This window comes from Myotis nattereri (assembly GCF_964212035.1).
Source record: "Myotis nattereri genome assembly, chromosome: 9".
Taxonomy (NCBI): Eukaryota; Metazoa; Chordata; class Mammalia; order Chiroptera; family Vespertilionidae; genus Myotis; species Myotis nattereri.
In genome coordinates, this window is record NC_138084.1 from 37664999 (window position 1) to 37686809 (window position 21811).

Here is a 21811-nt window from a genome sequence, read left to right on the forward strand (position 1 = left end):
TACCATAATGGACATTTTTCCAGGCACAGTGGAGGCATCAACAATTGTCCATCTCCACCTGGGTGAGGGGGGTAGGGTCAAGAGAGAGTCCATGGAGGAACTACAGAGATGTGCAGTGGACAGGCCGTCATTCCAGGCACAGGAAACAGAATGTGTGGAGGCCTGGAGGTGTGAAAAGCAAGGAGTTTGATGTGGCTAAGGGTGGGACGCAGGTTTGTATTGAGGAAAAGACAGTAAGAGATGACAAAGGAAAACAGGTGGTGACCAGATCAAAGGCGCCCTTGCCATCCATGCCAGGGAATTTGCATTTCATTCTGTAGAGAATGGGGGAGTTGCAAGCATGTTGAGCTTTGCATTTTATAAAAATGTCAGAAGATGAGAGGATGGACTTGAACTGGGTTAAGATCGAAGGCAGAGAGGGAACTTAAGAGACTGTTTTAATAGTCTTGGTGAGAGATAAGATCTGAACCAAGGAAGTAGCTGGAGCAGTGGGGGTGGGGAGGTGGGGGCAGATCTGAGAGCCGTGAGGATGTAGAATTGATATGGTTTAGTCATCAAGTAGGTCAGTGTTTTGGGGGAGGGAGCTGGATCCAGATGCTTGAAAAAAGAACAAATGTGGACCTTTCCTTTCCTGTGTGGAATGAGTTGGAAATACATGCAGCAGCAAGAATCAGGGGCGAAGGAAGCAGAACGAGCCTAGGGATGAGACCCTGTGAGGAGACACTCAGCCCAAGCTGGATGGGACGTGGCCGATGGAGGCCTGGGGGTGAGGCAGGCCAATTATACACAAGCCTGGCCTCTCCCACCTGCGTCATTTTACTATTGCATTGTAGCAAACCACCCGAAAACATAGTGGCTTAGAACAATGGATTTTTTTCTCACATTTCTGTGCATTCACTGGGCAGTTCCTCTCCAGGTTTCCCCTGGGCTCACTCATTAGCTGGGTTCATTTGGGTCCAAGATGACCTCACTCATGTGTCCGGCTCACATGGTGGCTGGCTGTTGGCTGAGGTACCTTGATTATGCTCCACGTGGTCTCTCATCCTCTAAAAGGCTAGCCGGACCTCCTTACGTGACAGTCTCCGGGCAGCATGCCAAGCGTGTGAAGGGGGAAACTGCAAGTCCACTTGAGACCTCAGGTTTGGAACTCGGACAGTTTAATTTCCAACACATCCTATTGGTCAAAGCGAATCACAAGATCAGTCTAGATTCAAGGGGCAGGAAAACAGATTCCTCCTTTTGTTAGCATGAGCTGCAAAGAGTTTATGGCTATATTTAGTTCCTTCCCTTCCCCTCCCACCCTGAACAGTTAGAATCTAAGGACAGAGAGGTACGCTGCTTGAAAAAGTTTGCCAAGCGATTATTCTGAATAGCCAGCTCCTTGTTAATATTAGTCATTACCAAGCGAAGATTGAGGGCTATGTGTTAGCCACTGAGCCAACACTTGACGTGTGTTGTCTCTATTCCTTACAACAACCCTCTGAGATACGTTCTTTTAACCTCCATTTGACAGATAAAGAAACAGAGGTTTAGAGAGATTAGGTTGTTTGCTCAAAGTCAGTACCTTGTCGAAGGCCATGATGTACTTACCCTCTGCTGAGAACAACTGGCTTAGTGTAACCTGCTGAGAAACTCAGTATGTCCAAGTGAGTTCCAGTGTATGACACGTTTCCATCCGTAGTCTCATTTGCCCATTATGACAACCCAGGGATGTAATTAGCTCGATTTTGAGGAATTGAAACTGGAAGCTCAGAGAGAGGGAGTGGCTTTGCCCATGCTCACATTCCTGATAAGGGGTAGAATCAGAAACATGGAGGGAAGAGCAGGGCCTTATCTGTATTGCTGACAAATTCATCCCTAGGACCTTGGAGTGAGTGAATGCTGCCTTCTGTGCGGTGAAAGCCTGTGTGGGGAGGCTGGGCCAGGAGCACGTGAAGCTCTGGGCCCCAGATCAGCAGGGACCAGGACCTTTAAAGGAAAAGGCCAGTCTCTTCTCTGTTTTATCCTTCATGACAGGAGAGAAACAAAACCTCAGGTAAAGCAGGCTAGGCATTGAGAGAATTTCTTAACTTGGGATTTCTCCATGCTGAAACTACTGGGGAAGTTAAGAATGATTCTTTCTGAAAGCATGCTGGAATTAGACAGACCGGAGGTCATCGCCATTTTTTCTGCCACCCCACCTTTCCATAAATAACAGTAGCTTTATGGACTGGTGAATTCTTGCCTTGGGGTTCAAACAGACATATCCCTAAGGGAGCCTATATTAACATGTCTGGAGAAATGACCATACATGATCTGAAAAGGCTTCCTAAGAGATTCTGAGTCTCATTAGGTGCCTGTCATCTCCCACTAGACTTGAAGCTTCACTTGGACATGAATTTTTGTCTCTTATTTATTCTTGTATCTAGCTCCAAGAGCAGGGCCTGGCACTAAATATTTATTGGATGAAATAAGCAAAGGATAAAGTTATCCTGTTAAAGGCATCTTCTCGAACTGAGGTTAACTGAAACAGAGTCCTTGGTGTCGCCCAGACACTCACTGGCTTACAGGGCTGGACTGATGACCTTTGCATCCAGGGTCCTGTAGGATAAGTGAGGGACCTAAGGCCTCTCTCACTGTGAGGAGGTTGGGCTCTCCCCAGGCTCAAGCCTGGCACTTTGCCCTGCAGCTCCCTACTCTAGGGAGCACTGAGGCTTATTCTGTTCACACCTCCTTGCTGAGCGGAGTCTCTTTGGTCATCAGCTTGGCTAGGCACCGAATTTCTCTCAGCTGTGCCCATGTACACGTGGGATGGCTCTTGTTTGACTTGCCCTTTTAAAAACAACTTGAGCATGTTGAGGTTTCCTGTTGATCGGGGGCAGCCAGAGGCTGTGACCCAACAGGGAATTGTCGGCCAATCCTGACTCACTCAAGCTCCAGTTTTCTGTGTGTGAGCAAGCAGTGACAGCAGCCTGGCTCCGGGGCAGCTGGCTGCCGTCCTGTGGCTGGCATGGCACTCGAGCCTGGGAGGCTGGACAGCCCAGCTTCACGGGTCATGGCATTAGGGTCAGGTGGGCCTTTGGAGCTTGCATATTAGCAAAACCCTGCTGGCTTTGAGCGGAGACTGGGAAGAATTCCGAAAGTTGACAACGATTACCCAAGTAGACAACTAGAAAAGTACGCCAAATAGGAAGCAGCTCATGGTTCTCTTCGATAAGCTTACCTTTACCTTTTTTGAAAAAATTTTTTAATTGATTTTTAGAGGGAGAGAGCAAAACATCGATGTGAGAGCAGAACATCAATGGGCTGCCTCTGACATGGAACGGCTGCCTTCTGCATGCCCCTTACCAGGGGTATGAGTCTACAACCCAGGCATGTGCCCTGACTGAGAATCAAACCAGCAGCCTTTTGGTACATGGGACGATGTCCAACCAACTGAGCCACACCGGTCAGAGCCACCCTTGCCTTTTTCTTTATTTGTTTCTCATTCACTGAGTACCTTCCAGATACCACGTATGGGTTCCTCCACCTGGAAGAAATCATGGTCCAGTAAGGAAGACCAAGAGGTCCCCTGATACTTACAAATGCTGCATTCCGGACAGGGTTGTGCCCACTGCTGTGCGAGTGTCTGCTGAGCTCCATCTGGGGGCCTGGATGGTTCACGAAGGTGGCAGGGGCCATTGCTTCCTCTTTAGAGAGGCAGCTTAGTGTAGTGTGAGTTCATGTTGTGGCTTCATCACCTGCCAGCTGAGTGATCTTGAATGAGACAGTCTTTCTATGCCTAAGTGTTTTTCATTTGTAACATGAGGATAATAATAAGTGATAATAACCCTATAGAATTTTCATGAAGATTAAATGAGTTAATCTATGCAAAAGCATTTATTTAGAACGATTCCTGATATTTGTTAAGATCTGTGTGTGGATTGGGAGCTGGGAAGTGGACGGTGCTTGTCTGATGGGCTGCCACTGCTGGAGAGGAGCTGGGGGGGTGTCCTCCCCTCCTCATTAGCCTCCTCATTGAGAGCGGAAAGGATTCCTTCTCCAGGGGCCCTTCTGATCCTGTTGAGACCTTCAGGGATCCGAACTCTGATGGACACCCAAGCTGAGGAGCAGTATCTGTGTCCAGTAGCAGACGTCTCAGGGGAGATGGGGGCTTGTTAAGGAGACACATCAAAGGGCTGGAGTGTATATTTGGGGGTGACTTCAGGAACTGTTGGCTGGAGCTGCTTTGTGCCAGGTCATGAGGACCCATCATTAGCATCACTTCCCAGCTCCTCACTCAGTGACATCACCCTGATAGCCTAGAATCAGCCTTAGTAGGAATATTCATACTGTGGAACCTGGCAAGTGCTACAAATCTGTGCTTTCTCCCCAGAGAGTGATTGTGAATTTAGCAGCACACCACTGGTCTTTCTGTCTCTAGTTGGCAGGTGTGAACTCCCGGGATGCTCTTGCCGTCACAGAACCGGCTTCTGCTGGCAGTCCCGGGACCTCTGGGGTTGACTTGGGCAGAGGGGCCTGCTGTTGGCCAGGAGCCGCTCTTTCCCCGAGGACAGCTGCGAAGGTGCATTACGTGAATCGAATGCTTTTGAGAGTCTCACAGGAAGGAGCCACTGAGCTCTCCGGGATTAAAACACGATGCCTGTGGCAGTCAGGCCTCTCACTGCCGTTTTCTCTTCTTTTTCTTGCCCTAGGTCTCAGTCAGTCTCTCCACCTCCAGTTCTCTCCCCACCAAGGAGTCCCATCTACCCCCTCAGTGATAGTGAAACGGCAGCCTGCAGGTACCCCAGCCGCTCCAGCTCCCGGCTGCTCCTCAAGGACTGGCACCCCCGTGAGCCTTCACCTCCAAACCCTCAGGCTTCCTCCCCAGACACTTCTTCACCACCCATTTGTCCCCTCAAGGCCACCAGCTTCAGTTATTTGGACGGAAGCCCTTCAGTGTGCAAGAGAGAGGACCAGAAGGAGAATGTGCTGGGGGTAGGCCAGGATGTAGAGGGAGTAGCTGCTTGCCTCCCCCTTGCCCACAGCACTCCGTCCCTGGGGTCAGCCTCCAACCCACGGAGCATCTTTCAGAACCGCACTGGCACCCGTGCCCACAGCCTGGGCATCCGGGAGAAGATTTCAGCATGGGAGGGTCGCCGAGAGACTTTGCCCAGGATGAGCACGTGTGGAGAGAAGCGGGAGGGCTCTGGGGGCGAGTGGGCGGTCAGTGAGGGCTGCCCCAGTGTGGGCTGTCCCAGCGTCGTGCCGTCCCCCTGCAGCTCAGAAAAGACCTTTGATTTCAAGGGCCTCCGGAGGATGAGCAGGACCTTCTCTGAGTGTTCCTACCCTGAGACCGAGGAGGAAGGAGAGGCCCTCCCTGTCCGGGACTCTTTCTACCGGCTGGAGAAATGGCCAGGCCGGAGTGAGCCCAGTGCCTTCCTCAGGGGGCACGGCAGCAGGAAGGAGAGCTCAGCAGTGCTGAGTCGCATCCAGAAAATTGAACAGGCCCTGAAGGAGCAGCCAGGCCGGGGGCTCCCCCAGCTCCCCAGCAGCTGCTACAGTGTAGACCGAGGAAGAAGGAAGACTGGGACCTTGGGCACCTTGGAGGAACTGACGGGGAGCGCGAATGTGAGCGCTGGCAGCCGGGCAAGAGGAGTGGCTGGAGTTGGAGGGGAGGCAGGCCCACCCCTAGAGAGGGAAGGCAGTGGCTCCACGAAGCCAGGGACCCCGGGAAATAGCTCAAGTTCCCAGCTGCTGCCATCGAAGAGCTCCCCTGATTCCGCTGTGAATCCTGTCCCCAAACCCAAGCGCACCTTTGAATATGAGGCTGACAAGAACCCTAAGAGTAAGCCAAGCAATGGTCTACCTCCTTCGCCCTCACCTGCTGCTCCACCTCCCCTGCCCTCCACCCCAGCCCCACCAGTCACCCGGAGACCCAAGAAGGACGTGCGTGGTCACCGCAAGTCCCAGAGCAGGTAACGCATGGTCCTGGCATGATGGCTTTCTTTCCAATGGAGACTACAAGAGCAGATTGTAGTCAGGGTCGAAGTCAGTCGTGATTTTATAAGTTCTGAAGCACCAGATGATTGTCAAGTGGTAACGTGAGCCAGCAGAAAAAGAGATTGTTCTACTCTTGCTGGAGGAGGATACTGAAATGTGGGCAGGGAGGCTGGCGGGGGGTGGGGGTGGTGGTGGGGGGGGGGGGGTGGGAATGCTTCTTCCAAATGCCGGTACTGAACACGCTGGCTGGGTTTGGCCTTTGGAGTAGAGTTGGGCTGTGTCCGGGCCCTACTGGAACTTGTTCCGTGTTCTTCGGGAAGGTAAGGCCACATTACTTTTAGATCGAATAGACAGGCCCTAGAAGACCTGTAGGACTTTAGCCTCATGCCTACTTGAAGTGCCAGCACTCAAAAGTTAGTTCTTTGAGTGCATCATTACCTGAAGACTGCATGTTATTATTAACACATCTTAGTGGCCCGGTGCACGGATTCATGCACACTGAAAGGAAATTAATTAGAAACCAGACTTGGGGCGACAGTGCCCCAGTAATAACATAACCCACGGCTGAAGGTGGAATCGCATAGCCCTGCGAGGAATCGGGCTCCTTCCTCTCTGGTTCCACGGTGCATCACCTGAGAACCGCCACTGCCAAGTCACCACAGCTTGGCAGCTCCTGCGTTGAGTGTCTGCCCCCTGGTGGTCAGTGCACATCATATGTACCGGCTGGTTGGACGGTTGGCCCATCAGACAGTCATTTAGCCTTTTATATATATAGATAGTATTGACACCTTTAACATGATTTCCTCTTCCCTGAGGGCTACATGGCCATATGAAAACCTGGGCATGTATGAAAAGGGGATCCTTGGATCCTGAAGGGAAAAGGAGTGAAAGAACATTTCACCTACTTCTTGGCCATGTTTAAGAATGACCTCTCCTGAGACTCACATTGTTTTCCTGGTCAGTCTCAGCATTCCTGACCCTGACTACCCAGGCCATCATCACCATTATGGTGACTTGGGCATTGGAGCTATTGGAGTTGGTGAAAGCTGGGAGGCATCTTAGTCTGTGACTTGGAGTAGACTGTGAGCCAACTTCCTTTGGAAGGCCTATGTTCCTACCCTCAGCTTTTCTCCTCTAACCCAAAGTCAGATGGGCACCCAGGTTTGCTTCACTTGTAGGAAGTCTTCAGTCCGACCCCATATTTCAGGCTTCATCCAGCACGTCCTATCTCATAGAGAACCTTTCCTGCCATGTGCAGGGAGGAAGATATCACAGAGGTTCAGACCCATGAGTCACAAGAGCCAAGAATAATCCCATGTTTTGGCCCACCCACATGCTCACTGGCTCTTCAAGTCTTTAACAGCTCTCTAAGAGTGCTTGCTTGTGTCTATTCACCCACCTCTATAAACACTACCTGGTTAGAGCCTGCTTGTGCTGGTCAAGAGGATACCAGGGCAAATAAGACAAGGTTCTTCCATTCAAGGAGCTCATGGTCTGGTGCAGGAGACAGAGGCACGAATAAATCATAGATGCTGTGCCACACGCCATGGCCCCTGTCGGTGTGGGACCTGCAGAGACCTAGAGGGGGAGGCATCTGAATTAGCCTGGAGAGCAAGGGACGCCGCCTCATGGGGCTGCTGGGCTAAACTGAGAGTGGCAGAAAGCAGCGAGCTAGGTGAAATAAGGCGGTGGGGAGGCCGCAGATCAGCCTGGAGGTTTTACACATACTCCCGTGCGTGCTACATTTACATACAATAGATACACACACATACACCATGTATGGTGGACTCGCTTCATATAAGAATTAACTTGACAAATTTAAATCTGTGCTCTTGGGGGGAAAAATGGTTCATAAAGTACAGGCTATTTCATTTGCCTTTCCACACAGTCGGCATATTCCCCTGAGAAGCATGAAATGGTAAGTTTGTATCTGTTGTGCAGGTATGATTCTTGTGTTTAACATATTTTAAAAAATATATTTCTTCTCGTATTCAAACAGAAAAAAATAAATCTGGTGGAGAAACTGACTATATTAGTCTTAATGAAAGACAGTGTGTTGGCCTTTGAGGGATTTTCATGATTTGTGTCTTATTTGCTGACTTGAGAACTACTGGCCTAAGGTGTTGACACCACTATATATAGAGAGTGTCCCCCCAAAATGTCTATACACACTTTGAATAATTATAAAGACAGTGTTTATTAAAAATACATTTCATTTTCAAAATTGAGCTTCAGCTGTTAAAGTGTGTATACATTTTTGGGGGGCACCCTGTATTAATGAAAGCTTGATCTCAGACCAGTCGTGGTCTGAGGGGCAAAATCCAGGAACCACTGCCCTCAGCCATTGGATATTAACTGTTGAGAAGTCTGGGCCGGAGACAGAGATTTGGGAGTCCTCATGGTAGAAATGGTAATTAGGGGGATGGCCTTCAGTATCTGGCCCCCAAGAGTGCCGAGTTAGCAAGGGTCCTGAAAACAGAACCCTCAGAGACCCTGGCATTTGAAAGGTGAGTGGAAAAGGGGATCCTTCACAAGAGCCTGAAAAGAAAGTGCCAGAGAGGTCCTTGAAAACTAGGAGGGACGATGTCATAGAGGCGAGGGGAGGCGGTGGCAGCGTCGAGTGTTCAGTTGTGTCAGGTGCTGCAGAGCAGCCAGGCAAGCTGAGCACGAGATGTAGCCTGTGGGACACTTTTAGTCCTTGACTTGCACCCCAGGATTCTCAGCAAGAGTTCTTCATTAAACAAGAGAGAAAGGACTTCATTGGTTGAAAGGTCTAACGGTACCTAAAAAAAGAGGGAGGTGTTTGTGGGTAAAAGGAGGGATTCAATGAGCGCCTTGCCTTCTCTCCCTCCCAGGAGCCTGCTGGGGACCTGCCTTGGAGAGGGAGAGAATGCAGCTGGGGTCAAGTCTTAGATGGGGGAAGTGCCTCCCCAATGAAGGAGAGGAGTAGAGAGTACTGTGACTCATGGTGTCTGGGGTGCAAACATGCTGTGATTTTGAAATTCTCCAGTAGAGGAGGTGATGTGGGGGTTGGAACTGAGCTAGTGAGTAACTGCAGGGGAGCTGGGTCTTGGAAGTAGCTTCTGGCTACAGATTGCCCTCCTACTTCCACCTCAGAAGTGGTGTGGTTGGTTTTGAGGGCTCAGCACTTCCTGTTCCAACAAACCACCTACCACCAACTATTTCCCCAACCCCCAAACAACCCTGGGACTCACCCGTCCAGTGTTGAGCCCTTACTGGCCGCTTAGTGCAGGAGCACTCACAAGGATGCTTACGTGATGTGACACTCTGAAGGCAGGTGCTTCTCAAGGAGGCTATTCTGAAGGCCTGGGGGCCCAAGTCAAAGGCTCAGAGCCTGGAGTCAGACATCCTGGGCGAGTCCTGCCTCTGCCACTTCATCTCCCTGAGCCTCCATCTCCTCATGGCATAACACCTGGTAGCGGCACTGTGAGATAAGTCAGGCAGCCTTTTACCTGTGTTGTCATCATTGGTGTTATTTGCAGTCCCCCAGGCTGGGGCCTCTCAGACCATCTAGTTCTTCACTTGGGTAGAAAGTTTGGATCCATCTTGGTGCTTTGCTCAGTAACTGGTCTTGGGAGGAGGACATCTGGTCTTTGCTGTTGCCCATGGCCGTTCCCCAACAAGGCAGTAGGAATCTAGCTCAGCTGGAATGACTCTCGTTCTTGTTATCCACAGAAAATCCTTTGAGTTTGAGGATGCATCCAGTCTCCAGTCCTTGTACCCCTCTTCTCCCACTGAGAATGGTACTGAGAGCCAACCCAAGTTTGGATCCAAAAGCACTTTAGAAGAGAATGCCTATGAAGACATTGTGGGTAAGCAGTGGCCCGGTGGCAGGTGGGGTTGCCTCTGGGGGCTGCAGCAGAACATGAACAGGAGGGGGACACTCCAGGTTCTGCTTCGTCAGCTGTGGGCAGCCAGGGTCCAGCTTCTGGGACCTCTCAAGGAAATGGTCATCAGAGGAAGTAGCTTAGCAAGGACTGGGCAGCTGAGAGATGAAAGCCTAGAATGAACGAATCAACTGAAACCTAAGAGGTTTCTGGGACCACAAAAGGGGGAAACCACATGATCCCTTTCTTTTATTTCTGGAAGGCCTGAGAGTCCAACAGGTGCCCCTCCTTAGCTTTGTGTCCTTAGGCAAATCACGTAACTTTTCTGAGACCTCAAACATGATGATGTTATGGCAACCACAAAAATAATAGTAATAATACTTCATGGGATTACTACTGTTGGGATTAAATGAGGTTAAATATGTACCGAAGCACCTCCTCAAGTGAAAACCCCCAAGATTTCTCTCTGTTTGCGGGCTAACCAGTTCAGCCGGCCCCAGTTTCACAGAGGCTGGCAGACTCCCGGGTCACAGGAGAGGACTTGTCACTCACCGCACAGCAGCAGCAGGAGCCGTGTGTTCCATGGTTGCCCTGCTCCCACGTCCCACGGGGCAGTGGAGAGGAGGTCCAGGTACAGGCAGCACCCACAGTTTAGGAAACCCCAGTCTCTTCAAGGGGCTGCTTGCAGACCTGCCCAGCAGGAGACATTATCCTCATTGCTCTGGTCAGGAATCCACTCTGCCTCTGCCCTGGAGGCAGACTATTCCTGTCTTCCAAGGCTGTTTGCTGTTCAAACATCTTTGAGAAGATAGTCTGCAACCATTAATTCCTCTTCCTCAGAAGGTCAGGAATGTAAGACAACTCTGGCGAATTGTCCGCCGACAGCTGGGAGGACCTGGTGCTGGCAGACTTGTGTTTGAGGGTCAATAAAAACCCAATAATCTAGGCTGGGTTGGGTTTATTTTTGGCATTCACTTTAATTCTGGCCTTGTTCTCTTTGGGGGAGTCGGGCTTTAACTCAGCTCAAGTAAAGTGTGTGTCCCAGGGAAGTGGCCTACTCTCTCATCTCTTTCTCCTCTCTCCTCTCTCTGTTTCTCATCCCCCTCTCCTCTTTCTGTCTCTGATCTCTCTCATCTTTCTCATCTCTCTCTCCTATCTCTCTCTGTGTCTTTCATAGGCCTTGAAGCTGGAGGGGACATAGTCTTAGTTAACACATTAGAGAGAAGTGGCCCCAGTGGAGAACCCTCGAGTCTCTCATAAGACTGTGGGATCTTGCCCTAACCGGTTTGGCTCAGTGGATAGAGCGTCAGTCTGCGGACGCAAGGGTCCCAGGTTCGATTCCAGTCAAGGGCATGTACCTTGGTTGCGGGCAGATCCCCAGTAGGGAGTGTGCAGGAGGCAGCTGATCAATGTTTCTAACTTCCTCTCCCTTCCTCTCTGTAAAAAATCAATAAAAAAAAAAAAAAGACTGTGGGATCTTAGGAAAAGAAAACCACCTCTTCCCTCTTTGATCTGAGCCATTGGGCTCATCCTTTTCTCCTTAGAACTTGCTGGGCCAGCATTTCTGAGGCAGCAGCTACAGTGATCAGATCCACATAGGCACTGCTTTCCCAGGAACGGAAGTGATTAGCATGTAGCCATCTAAAATTAGGTCATAACAGGAAGGCTGTGGGAGTGAAATCCCTCCAACAGCAAAAGGGCTCAAGGAGGGAGGCTTCTTCCCTCGCCATTGGGAAAAAGCTCTGTACACACGGGTCACCCAGCCTCGGGTCACCCAGCCTTTGGGGTCAAGAGCTGTGGGGATCAGAGGCACAACCCCACCTCCCTCCCCACCTCAGCTGCAGGATGAATTCCTATTTCCTCTTGTTTGGAGTAAATTGTAATGTCATTGCTGCCCACGGCGCTTGTGGCTGCTGCCCGGGGCAGAGGAGGCACTGCCCACACTGGTCCTCACTGTTTTCTCTTTGAGAAGCTTTGCAGCCCTTCTGTGCCGCCCAGGGATTTCAGGTGGGGGGATGTTCTTGTAGAACAGAACTGAAGTGAGAGAAAGGGACGCTTTAACCATTTGAACTGTCCGGAGATCCATGATTCTAGGACTCTGGTTGGGGTTGTTTGGGAGCGGTGTCTGGTGGTGTGTGTGTGTGTGTGTGTGTGTGTGTGTGTGTGTGTGTGAGAGAGAGAGAGAGAGAGAGAGAGAGAGAGAGAGAGAGAGAGAATTTTGCAGCCACTTTCCTGAGCAGCAGAACTGTTCTCAGGCCTTCTTAGGTCAGGTTAGAGAGAAGAGGAAGAAAGAGGTAAGTGTCTCTGGGGTTGGGCCTCCTCGCCGAGTAAAGGGGACTTTATGCCGCTTTGAGAGGTGGCATGAGGAGGCAAGACAACATAGGAGCGGCCTGGACACTTCTTGGACGGATGATTTAGAACCAGTGTAAGGGCTGGCACGGGCTGGCATTGGAGCTGGGGCATGCTCCTTAGATACTCACCAGCCTCTGGATCTTTGGAACCTGCGTAGAGAGTTGAGAGAGATAGTGTGGGAGGGAGGGTGGGGAATGGCCCAGGCACCTGGGTTTTGCTTCTGCCCTGTGGGGTGGGGTCGGTTCCAGGTCTGTAGCTACTTCAGTCCCATTTTCCTTCTTTGTAGCTCCCATGGCAGCCGGGTCTGAATTTGTGCACCTGACCAGGGAGGCTAGAGGGAGCTTTTTCTCTCTTAGACTCTGGTTGACTCATCCCTTTCTCCATCCCTGGAGACAGGATCAGGGATTTGGAGCCTCCTCCAGAAGCTCTAGGGGGCCCTGTTTCTGAACTCTGAGTGTCAGTTTCACTTTTGCCTCAGATTGACCAGTGCCTCTGATTTCCCAGAAGCCTCTCTGTTCTGGGCCCAGTCTGTGCTATGTGAGGGTCTGGTTCTGGTTCTGGTTCTGGTTCTGTTTGGGTTACCCAGCTCTTGTGCTGCCTGACCTGCAGAGGGACAGACGAAACTCTGTGAGGAGTGTATGGCATGGGGCTGTGAGGGAAGAGCACCCAGGCTAAGCCTCCACCTTGGGGAGCAGCCCATTGGACTGGGTTCCTGGTCTGTGAGAGACTGAGGGCCATTTGGCCCAGAGGCTGGCCTGTCTTCTCTGTGAGCAGTGGGCTTGAACCAGGGCCTTGGGAGTTTGCTGGCCTCCCTCCCACACCAGAGGGGACGCCTGGGGAACTGGGGTGGGGTTCTCCAAAGCAGGCTGAGGTTCATCCCGCTGACTTCAATAGAGGGGTTCAAAAGCAGAGTGACTGCCTCCCTGCTTCCTGGGGCTGTTCATTCTCACCTGTCCAACTTGACCTCTGCCCCGGAAGATGCTGCTCTTCTCCAAAGCCTTATCATCATTTGCTTTCTGAGCCTGACACTTAAAAATGCACCGAGGAAGCCGCTTGTTAGGGAGTTATGTGGAGTGGCCTGGGCGCCTGACCAGGGAGCCCGGGCTGCATTCCTGCAGAGATTCCCACTCCTGTCAGCTCGCTGGGGCTGAGGGAGCGTTTCCAGGAACTTGAGTGGGTGGGAGCTGGGGACAGGCTGGCCAGCCTGCCTGCAAAGCCCTCTAAGCCTCCGCTCTCCCTCTGCCCTCTTCTCTCCTTTGTCCCCAGGCTGGGAAGCAGTAAGGCTCAGAGGGGCCCTGACAGTATAGAGGCTGCAGCCCAAGGCACAGCCCAGGGAACAGTGTGCCAGGCAGGTGGGAAATGGTGCCCAGGCTGGGTGGGTGGGTAACACTGGCCCCTTGGAGCTCCCATCCGATGTGCTGTGCATTGTGGAGGGAGTCGGGCCCTAAACCTGGCCCTCTCTTCACTGTGTGTGTGTGCAAGAGGGGCTGGGGACAGAGAAGCGGAGAACCGGAAGAAACAGCTGGTTGGAACCCAGAGAGGTAGATGCGGAGGGAAGCAGCAGACCCAGGGCCCTAGTCATGGGTGTGGTCCAGGAAGCTTAGGATTCTCTTTGGAGAAATTCTCAGTGCCTGTGCATATACGCGCGCGCATGCACACACACAGACACACTCCTTCCCTAACTGGTTCTTCCAGTTGGGTGTGTGTAGGGAGGTGGTGCTGGCACATTCGGTTAATAACCAGAGGAGCTATGGGGAGGAGTCGGGGCTAGGCCGGGTGGGGCTGGGCTCTTCCGTCCAGAGGATCTCTGTGATACATTTGGGTTCTGACAAGTCCCTTTAAAAGAGCTTGAAGCAGAAATTCTTGGCCATGCCCTTGTCCCTTATCTCATCAGCTAAGCTGGGAAGGGTTGAGACCTCTGGCTTCCCCAGCTGGGCTTGAGGAGAGGAGATGGGGTTGCTCAGGGCCAGGCCTCCAGGGAAGAAGGCCGCCTCTTCTACCTCCCCCAGGGCAGGGTGGGGCCGCAGCAGGGAAGTCAGGGCAGGAATGCAGGTATAAGCCTTGCAGTCTGCCCCGCTGACTGCATCCCAAACTTCATGTTCCTCCACTCAGGCCTAGCTTCCCTGGCCTCACTGTGGCTCTGCCCCCCTAAGGAAGTTCGAAGCCTTATCCTCCATCCTCCTCCTCCCCCAGCTTGGAACTACTGCTTTGACAGTTAACTTGCTCTCAGCAGGTTCACGTTAGTGGCTCTGGGATTCAGGGCCTGCTTGGTCTCTGCACACCCCCACCCCTGGCACCCTGACTCCTGGGGAGATGACTGGGAGTATCTCTGTGATTTAGCTCCAGAGGGCAGCCAGGGACAGTGTAGGCAGCCGAGAGGAGCAGGTGAACTAGGGCTGTGAAGGGCCCAAGCCAAGGCTGGGGGAGGCAGGGCTTGGGCTGGGGCCAGCGGTCGTTTCCTGGAGAAATGATTAGCGGCCTGGTTATATCAGACAGGAAGTTAAGCATTGCTGGAGACGAAGAGGCTGATCTGAGGACTAGGCAGGTAGGAGGAGCAGGCATGTGAGGCTTTCCTGAAATTTTGTTTCCAGAGGCAAGACTCGTCGTGTCGAGAACCTGGCGTTCCCACTGTTGTGCGTCAGTGTCGTACATCTGTTCCTTCCTTGGGCTTCCGTCTCCTACATCTGTTTTTGTTTGTTTGTTTTTCAGGTTTGGGTTTTGTATCAATGTTCAAAGCTCTGATTCTGGGGAAAGAAAGCAGGGAGAAGAGGAGGGAGGGAGGGAGGGAGAAGGGAAGGATGGAGGAAAAGAGGGATACATGTCATGGCGCTCAGAAACTATTAGGAAATCCAGAAACATCTATCTAAAGCAGTGGGTTTTTAAAGAAATTATTCTTCAATTACAGTTGACATAGAATATTCTATTAGTTTCAGATGTACAATATAGTGATTAGACGTTTATATATCTTATGAAGTGATCACCCCGATAAGTCTAGTACTCATCTGACACTGTGCATAGTTATTACAATATTATTGATTATATTTCCTATGAAAGCAGCGGTCCTTAATTAGGGGGTGGGCGAGCAATTTCCCCTCCCTCTGTCCCTCCCTCCCTTCCTTCCTCTCTTCTCTCCCATTATCCATTCGCCCACCCACCCTTCCATTTGCTCAGGAGACATTTTTGGTTGTTACAACTGAGGGGATGCTGCTGTCCTCTAGTGGACTGAGGTCAGGGTTGCTGCTAAACATCCTGCAAACATGCACGTACAGGACAGTCCACCACGACAAGAATTATCCAGCCCAAACGTCAGTAGTTTGGAGAAGCTCTGATCTAAAGGAGTTGAGACAGTTCGCGCTGTAGGTTGGGGATGAGGATAGGGCTCTGGCTGATCCTCTGGCCCAGGGCAGCGTGGGTTTGATGAGCTTGGAGGAAGTGCTCTTCCTGTCCCCCTCTCAACAGTGGTGCTCTGGTCTCCTTTCGCCAGATCAAACGACTGCCCTGGCATTCGCTGACCCTTGACCCCCACACCTCTCTGCTCCAGGAAGTGTGCTGGAGAGGGGCCAAGAAGTAGAGTCTACCCTGACTCCTCCTGAGTGCCCACAGAGGGGTGGCAGTAGACAGCTTGCAGTGGGTGCCAGGTTCACTATTTGGCTCCCCGAGGCAGGGTTGCCGGGCCAGCTCTGCTTAGTCAGGGCTCTGGAATGGAGACAAGTCATTTTCATACCATGACTGTGTTACAGGAAAACGTCTGCTGGGACGCTGCTGGTGTTGGGAATCACTTAATCTGGTCCCCAACCTTTTCTTGACCCATCTTAGACTCGCACTGCAGAGACTTGTGCTGCTCCCCGGGCAGTCTTACTAGCTCTGACTGAAGTCTTCCATTCACACGTCCACTCCCCCCTCCTCCCCCCTCCCCTCCCGCACCTCTCAAAGGCATTTCCTAAATTCATTGTGGTTTTTCTTGATAGTAGTAAGTAGCTACCGTGATAGGGCGGATCTTGACTTTGGAAACGGAGAAATTGGTAAGCATATGGGGATTGCTTTTTCTCCTGCATCCTAGCCTCAGAAAGCTTGTGTTCCAGTGGCCCTGGTTTCTAGCCCTTCTGCTCCCCGAGAAGGGGTCTCAGAACTCCGTTGGGGCATGAGGAGAGCCCAGGCCTCCATGGGGCTGGTTGGTCGCCCAGGCTCAGTCCTGCTGCTGAATAGAGGAGCTGGAGTGAGCCCCACCCTCACCACGTGTGCTGCCTCAGTGCCTCATTCCGGCCACTGGTGCCTAGGTCCCTGGTCCCACATGGTGTTGGTATGGAAGGGAGCAGAGGGCCGTAGTCGCTCACAGTCCGCATGGACTGCAGTTCTGGCGGGACTGACCTGGGGTATAGTAGTGCATTTTAGAGAAGCCCAGGCATGTGTCGGAGGGAAAGGGCCAGGAGGGTGTTGCTTCTGGGAAGAGGTCGCTCTTCAAGGGCAGAGGCTGTGCTTCGCACTCTGAGATTCCCTGGTCCTCCCCCTACAGTGCCTGCTGCCAGCTATTGGAGAACCCCCACCCCCACCCCTCCGGCCCAGGCTCCTTTCAAGCCTCTCCCGCCTCTCCTGTGTCATGCAGGAGACCTTATTCCCAAAGGGGAGCCGAGCGAGGGCCTTCTCTTTTCTGCCGAGCTCAGCAGTACAGGAAGTGGAGTGGCACAGTGTCAGAGCAGTTCATTGAATAAATAATCACGGCACGTCACTACTTGCTAATCTCTGTGTGGGGCTAGGGTTCCCTCAGTGGACCAGACAGAAGAACAGTCCGAAAGGAGTTGCTGAGCAGTGTAGTGGGTGAGAGCGAGGCCTGGGAAAGCCCTGCGCCCTAGAGTTCTTTAGGGTCCCTCGAAGCCCATCCCCCCAAAGTGGGTCCTCGGGGAGCAGCCAGTAAAGGGACAGCCTTGTGACCTCTCTAAGCCTCTCCTACCTTGGACTGTGCATCTCTGGGGCTTGCACAGCAGAGGGACAGGAGCCAAGGAGAGACGCCTGGTGTTGGCGCTGTTGGCTGGCTGGGCACAGGCAGGGGTGGCTGAGCCAGTCTTGTGCAATCCCTGAATTTATAAAACAGAGGCCAGACAAGGCTGAGCTGAACTGGGGGTGGGGGGTTCAGCTTCTGGACTGGGAGCCAGGATCTGTTTGTAGCCTCCCACTGCAGACGGGGCGCTGCATGACTCATGAGCCGAAGGGCCAGGCAGAAGCCATTCTCTTTGGTTCACAGGAATTCTGCTTGTTTATTTGTGTGAGAGAGAGCGTGCGTGCTTCCTTCTTCCTTCTCCCCCTCTCTAACCTTTCCTCCTCTGCAGGAGATCTGCCCAAGGAGAATCCATATGAGGATGTGGACTTAAAGAGCCGCAGAGCGGGACGAAAATCCCAGCAACTGTCAGAGAATTCCTTGGACTCTCTGCACAGGATGTGGAGTCCTCAGGACAGGAAGTACAGCAACCCGCCCACTCAGGTAACGGCAGCTGGACTTGCGTCTGCAGGTCAGCATGCGGGCCACCGTGGGGGCCTGTCCTACCCAGGCTGGGCCTGTTTCCACCGGCTTTTCCCCTCCCCAGTGCTTGGCAAAGGATGTGACCTCAGTCAGGAGAGAGCTCTGCACTCAGGGACTGTGGCCTGGTGAAGCCCTTGGGGACAATGGAGACAGGCTCTTAGGGCATCCTGTCCGACTGCCGTCCTTTCCCCACTAGAGCTCTGAGCTGCCCAACTAAGGCAGGAGTCCCTGTGGTCTGCTGGCTTATCGTTTTCCTCCCCACCCCCTTCTGTGGGAAGCAGGAAGGCAGGGCACTGGTTGAGCCTTGGCATTCTGCAGCGCTGGCAGAAATGACCTCAGTACTGGCACTTGGGGGGCCAGGCACAGGTCCAAGAACCAGATTTGAGAGCTAGCCAGGTGTCCACGAGACCTGGAGCCACTCCTGTTGGAGGGAAGAAGAATGAATCGCCCAGGAATGGACTGAAAGAAGGCAGAATGAGAAGGGTGAAGGGTCAGAGGAGGCCCTCATACTTAGCTCCTTCTGGCCTTGTCCAGGGTGGTGGACAGGAGGCAGGAGAATTAAGGTGCTTTGGACCTACCCTGGCACCTGTAATTCTCCATGCAAATGGGGGGACCTGTGTGTGTGTGTGTGTGTGTGTGTGTGTGTGTGAGAGTCTATATATATATTGTTGTTAATCCTTACCTGAGGATATTTTTTCTATTGATTTTTTTTTTTTTTTTTTAGAAAAAGTAGAAGGAGGGAGGGAGAGGGAGAGAGACAGAGAGACAGAGAGAGAAAGATATAATGATATGAGAGAGACACATTCATTGGTTGACTCCTGCATGTGTTCTGACCGGGGCTGGTATGGAACCTACAATGCAGGCACATGCCCTTGACCAAGACTCGAACCCATTACCCTTAAGTGCTTTGGCTGACTCTCTTACCACTGAGAAACACTGACCAGGGCTGGAGGGACCTGAGTATTTTTAACATTGTCTAGAGAATATAAAAATGATTTCGTCTAGAGAATATAAAAATGATTTCTTCTGACTGGAATAATGTGACTATTTTTATAAAAGATTTACCTTCTAATGTGCTTCCATTGAATGTGTATCGCCTGACTGATTGGGTGGGAAGGAAAGAGGAATTGAGGGGCGGGGAGGAAGGAGGACATGGTGAGGAGTGATGAGAGGCAGTGCCAGACCCACACAGCAGGTGGGAGGCAGGCCGAGTTTGCAGGGGGTGCTGCCTGGCAGTGAGAGGATCGCTGAGAGGAAGGCCGCCGGACTGTAGGGTAGCAGTCTAGACGGAGGGAGGCAGAAAGCGGATCAGGGCTGTGAGGGAACCACCTGGCTATGAGGCCGGCCTTGCTGGGTTTTGGTGGTCAGAGCACTGTGCTGCCCCTAGAATACGTGAGCAGGGCCAGGCTGGCATGTAGACTGTGGCCTCTACTGGATCGGGCTGCAGCAGCCTGGCTCAGTAGAGAGCAAAGTCCAAGGCTAAGCCTTGTCCCAGAGCTCAGGGGAGCCCCCAGGGTTCCCGGTTGGCCTTTTTCCACTCAGATGACAGCCCCGTTTTCCTAGCCTCTGCTTTCTTTATTCTGGCAGAAGTCCTTAGCTTCCTTTGTGGAAGCAAGTATCTAATCTAGCCCTGATTAGCAGCTACGGTCTGGAAAGAGGAAACCCCAGAGGGTGGAAATTTCAGGGTGGGATTCTGGGAGCTGGGGATGCGATCCTGTGGCTGCTAAGTCCAGGCCCCAGCAGGGGGTGCTGGCCAAGGCTTCTGTGGTGAGCCCCTCCCCCACTGTGTCTCCCCCATGCCAGCTCTCCCTGAAACCAGGCAGCCAGACCTTGCGCAGTGGAAACTGGTCGGAAAGGAAGAGCCACCGGCTGCCACGATTACCCAAGAGACATAGCCACGACGACATGCTGCTGCTGGCTCAGCTGAGCCTGCCATCCTCACCCTCCAGCCTCAATGAGGACAGCCTCAGCACCACGAGTGAGCTGCTGTCCAGCCGCCGGGCCCGCCGCATTCCCAAGGTAGTCTCCCCAGTGGGGCTGGGTGGGCAGGCAGGCGGCCCCTTCCTCCCTCCCTCCCTCCCTCCCTTCCTTCCTTCCTTCCTTCTCCTTCCTTCCCCTAATCTGGGATTGCTCCCTCAGTTTTCCTTGCGTATATTCTGGGTCCATGCCTTTCTTTTTCATCTGGTTAATTCTCTTTTCTTATCAATAAAGATGCAGTAAGTGATTAATGGGGGTCAGATGTTAGGGGAAGGACAGGCCGGCCTCTGCCCCCAAGAAGTACTTCATGGCTCTGGATGGATGGAAACCAGTCCTTAGGAGACACACCATTACTGCAGTTTGGGGTGTGCATTTTGAGGTCTCTATACACAAATATTTTCAGGCTTTGAAGGACCTCAGGCTCAAACATTGACTCCCTCTCTATAACTCTCAGAACGAAGAGTTTGCAGCAGTCATTTATAGACAGCCAGGCCCAAACCTTCAGCCCAAAGCGGCAGGATTTAGCTAACTGGTATTTTTAGCCTGCAAACAATGCTTGGGTATATTGGGAATTTAGCTCCTTCCTGTCAGGGCTCCAGGTTCTGGCCCAGAGGGGAAAGGCTGGAATCCCTGTTCCTGTTATTGCATCTGAGGAGCTCTTTGTCTCCGTTGGTTCAGGGACTCTTGGGACCCAGGAGTTCCCATCCTGTCCAGTTTGATCCCAGTTCCTTCCTCTGGGGAGCTAAGTTTAATGCCCTTGCCTTGGGACAGGAGTCCACTTCGGGGGCGCATAGATGGAGAGCTACCCGACAGTCTGCACTTGGTGTCAGTGTGGCAGGGAGGCCAGCGTTGGACCTGGGGCGGAGGGCAGCAAGCTTGCGCCAATAAGGCAGTGGGTGGCCTACTAAGCCTTCTTGGCGGTAGGGGCAGCTGGCGTTAGGTTACCTCACCCTCCCTGCTTTTCTCACCCAGCTTGTCCAAAGAATTAACTCCATCTACAATGCCAAGAGAGGAAAGAAGAGGTTAAAAAAGCTGTCTATGTCCAGCATTGAGACAGCATCACTGAGAGGTAGGCCTTGATACTCGAACTGGTTCAGGTGTCTGGGGCCCTTGGGCATTAGAAACAGGGAGAGGCATGGACTAGCCCAGGGGTGGGCAAACTTTTTGACTCGAGGGCCACAATGGGTTCTTAAACTGGACCGGAGGGCCGGAACAAAAGCATGGATGGAGTGTTTGTGTGAACTAATATAAATTCAAAGTAAACATCATTACATGAAAGGGTACGGTCTTTTTTTTTTTTAGTTTTATTCATTTCAAAAGGGCCGGATCCGGCGCGCGGGCCGTAGTTTGCCCACGACTGGACTAGCCTCACCTTACCCTTTTGTGGGCCCATCACGGGGATCCTCCTGCCTTCTAGGAGGGTAGAGCCTGGCCAAGAAGTGGTCACGTGAGAGGGGAGGGCCAAAGAGGGAAGAAAGCCATGGATGGGAAGGTTCCGGCTTTGGGCTGTGAGGCCCTGAGTAGGGAGATGGCTGTGGGGATCTACTTCAGGCAAAAGGAAAGTCCAGACTTCCTTGGGTCCTCAGCTTCTCCAGATCAGGACTGGTTGGTAAGGGTTTGTATATAGATAAGCACCTACAGTTTGAGCTCTGAAGGACCCTGGTCTCAGGCCACCCAGCGCCTGGCCATGGGCCCCCGGACCTGGGACCAGGTACAGATTCATCACTCATGGGAAGAGGTGGGGGGAGGGGGCATTGGAAACACTCGCTGCGGGGCAGGGGCTCAGCAAGCATGCACTCCTGCTGTTTCTTTCCAGATGAGAACAGTGAGAGCGAGAGCGACTCTGACGACAGGTTCAAAGGTGAGGTGTGGCTCCCCACGAGCATGGAAGCCTCTCCCAGCCCGGCTCTGGGGAATAAGCCTTCCCTCCCTCCTCTCGTGTATTGCCCATGTCCCGGTTGGCCTGGTTTGGAGAGATAGCAGGCAGGCAGGATACCGGGCCAGCAGAGCAAGGAGCTATGGGATTATCCGTTTCTACAGTCAGGTGAGCTCAGGCCTGCAAGGTTAACTTCAGACGTCTCCTTTGCCAAATTTCAGGCTGGTGTCCTGGCCCACACTTTCCCAAGCCGCTGCCTGTAGGGATTGGGTACTGGGTTTG

The 21811-nt window shown here is 52.4% G+C and overlaps 1 protein-coding gene across 5 annotated transcripts in view; it reads left to right on the top strand.

Moving 5' to 3' along the window:
• Positions 1 to 21811, top strand: part of DENND2B (DENN domain containing 2B) — a gene marked incomplete at its 5' end in the record, with an annotated part of 51253 nt that overhangs the window by 9815 nt on the left and 19627 nt on the right. Inside the window, 6 exons of one of the 5 annotated variants that reach the window (XM_081099440.1) lie at positions 4674 to 5936; positions 9658 to 9794; positions 17486 to 17637; positions 19480 to 19695; positions 20626 to 20722; positions 21470 to 21514. In XM_081099440.1, the coding sequence (XP_080955566.1) occupies positions 4674 to 5936; positions 9658 to 9794; positions 17486 to 17637; positions 19480 to 19695; positions 20626 to 20722; positions 21470 to 21514 (1910 nt within the window). Of the gene's footprint in view, positions 1 to 4673; positions 5937 to 9621; positions 9802 to 17426; positions 17638 to 19479; positions 19696 to 20625; positions 20723 to 21469; positions 21515 to 21811 lie in introns of those variants that run through there. The other 4 variants (XM_081099438.1, XM_081099439.1, XM_081099442.1 and 1 more) reach the window with 4 other exon arrangements.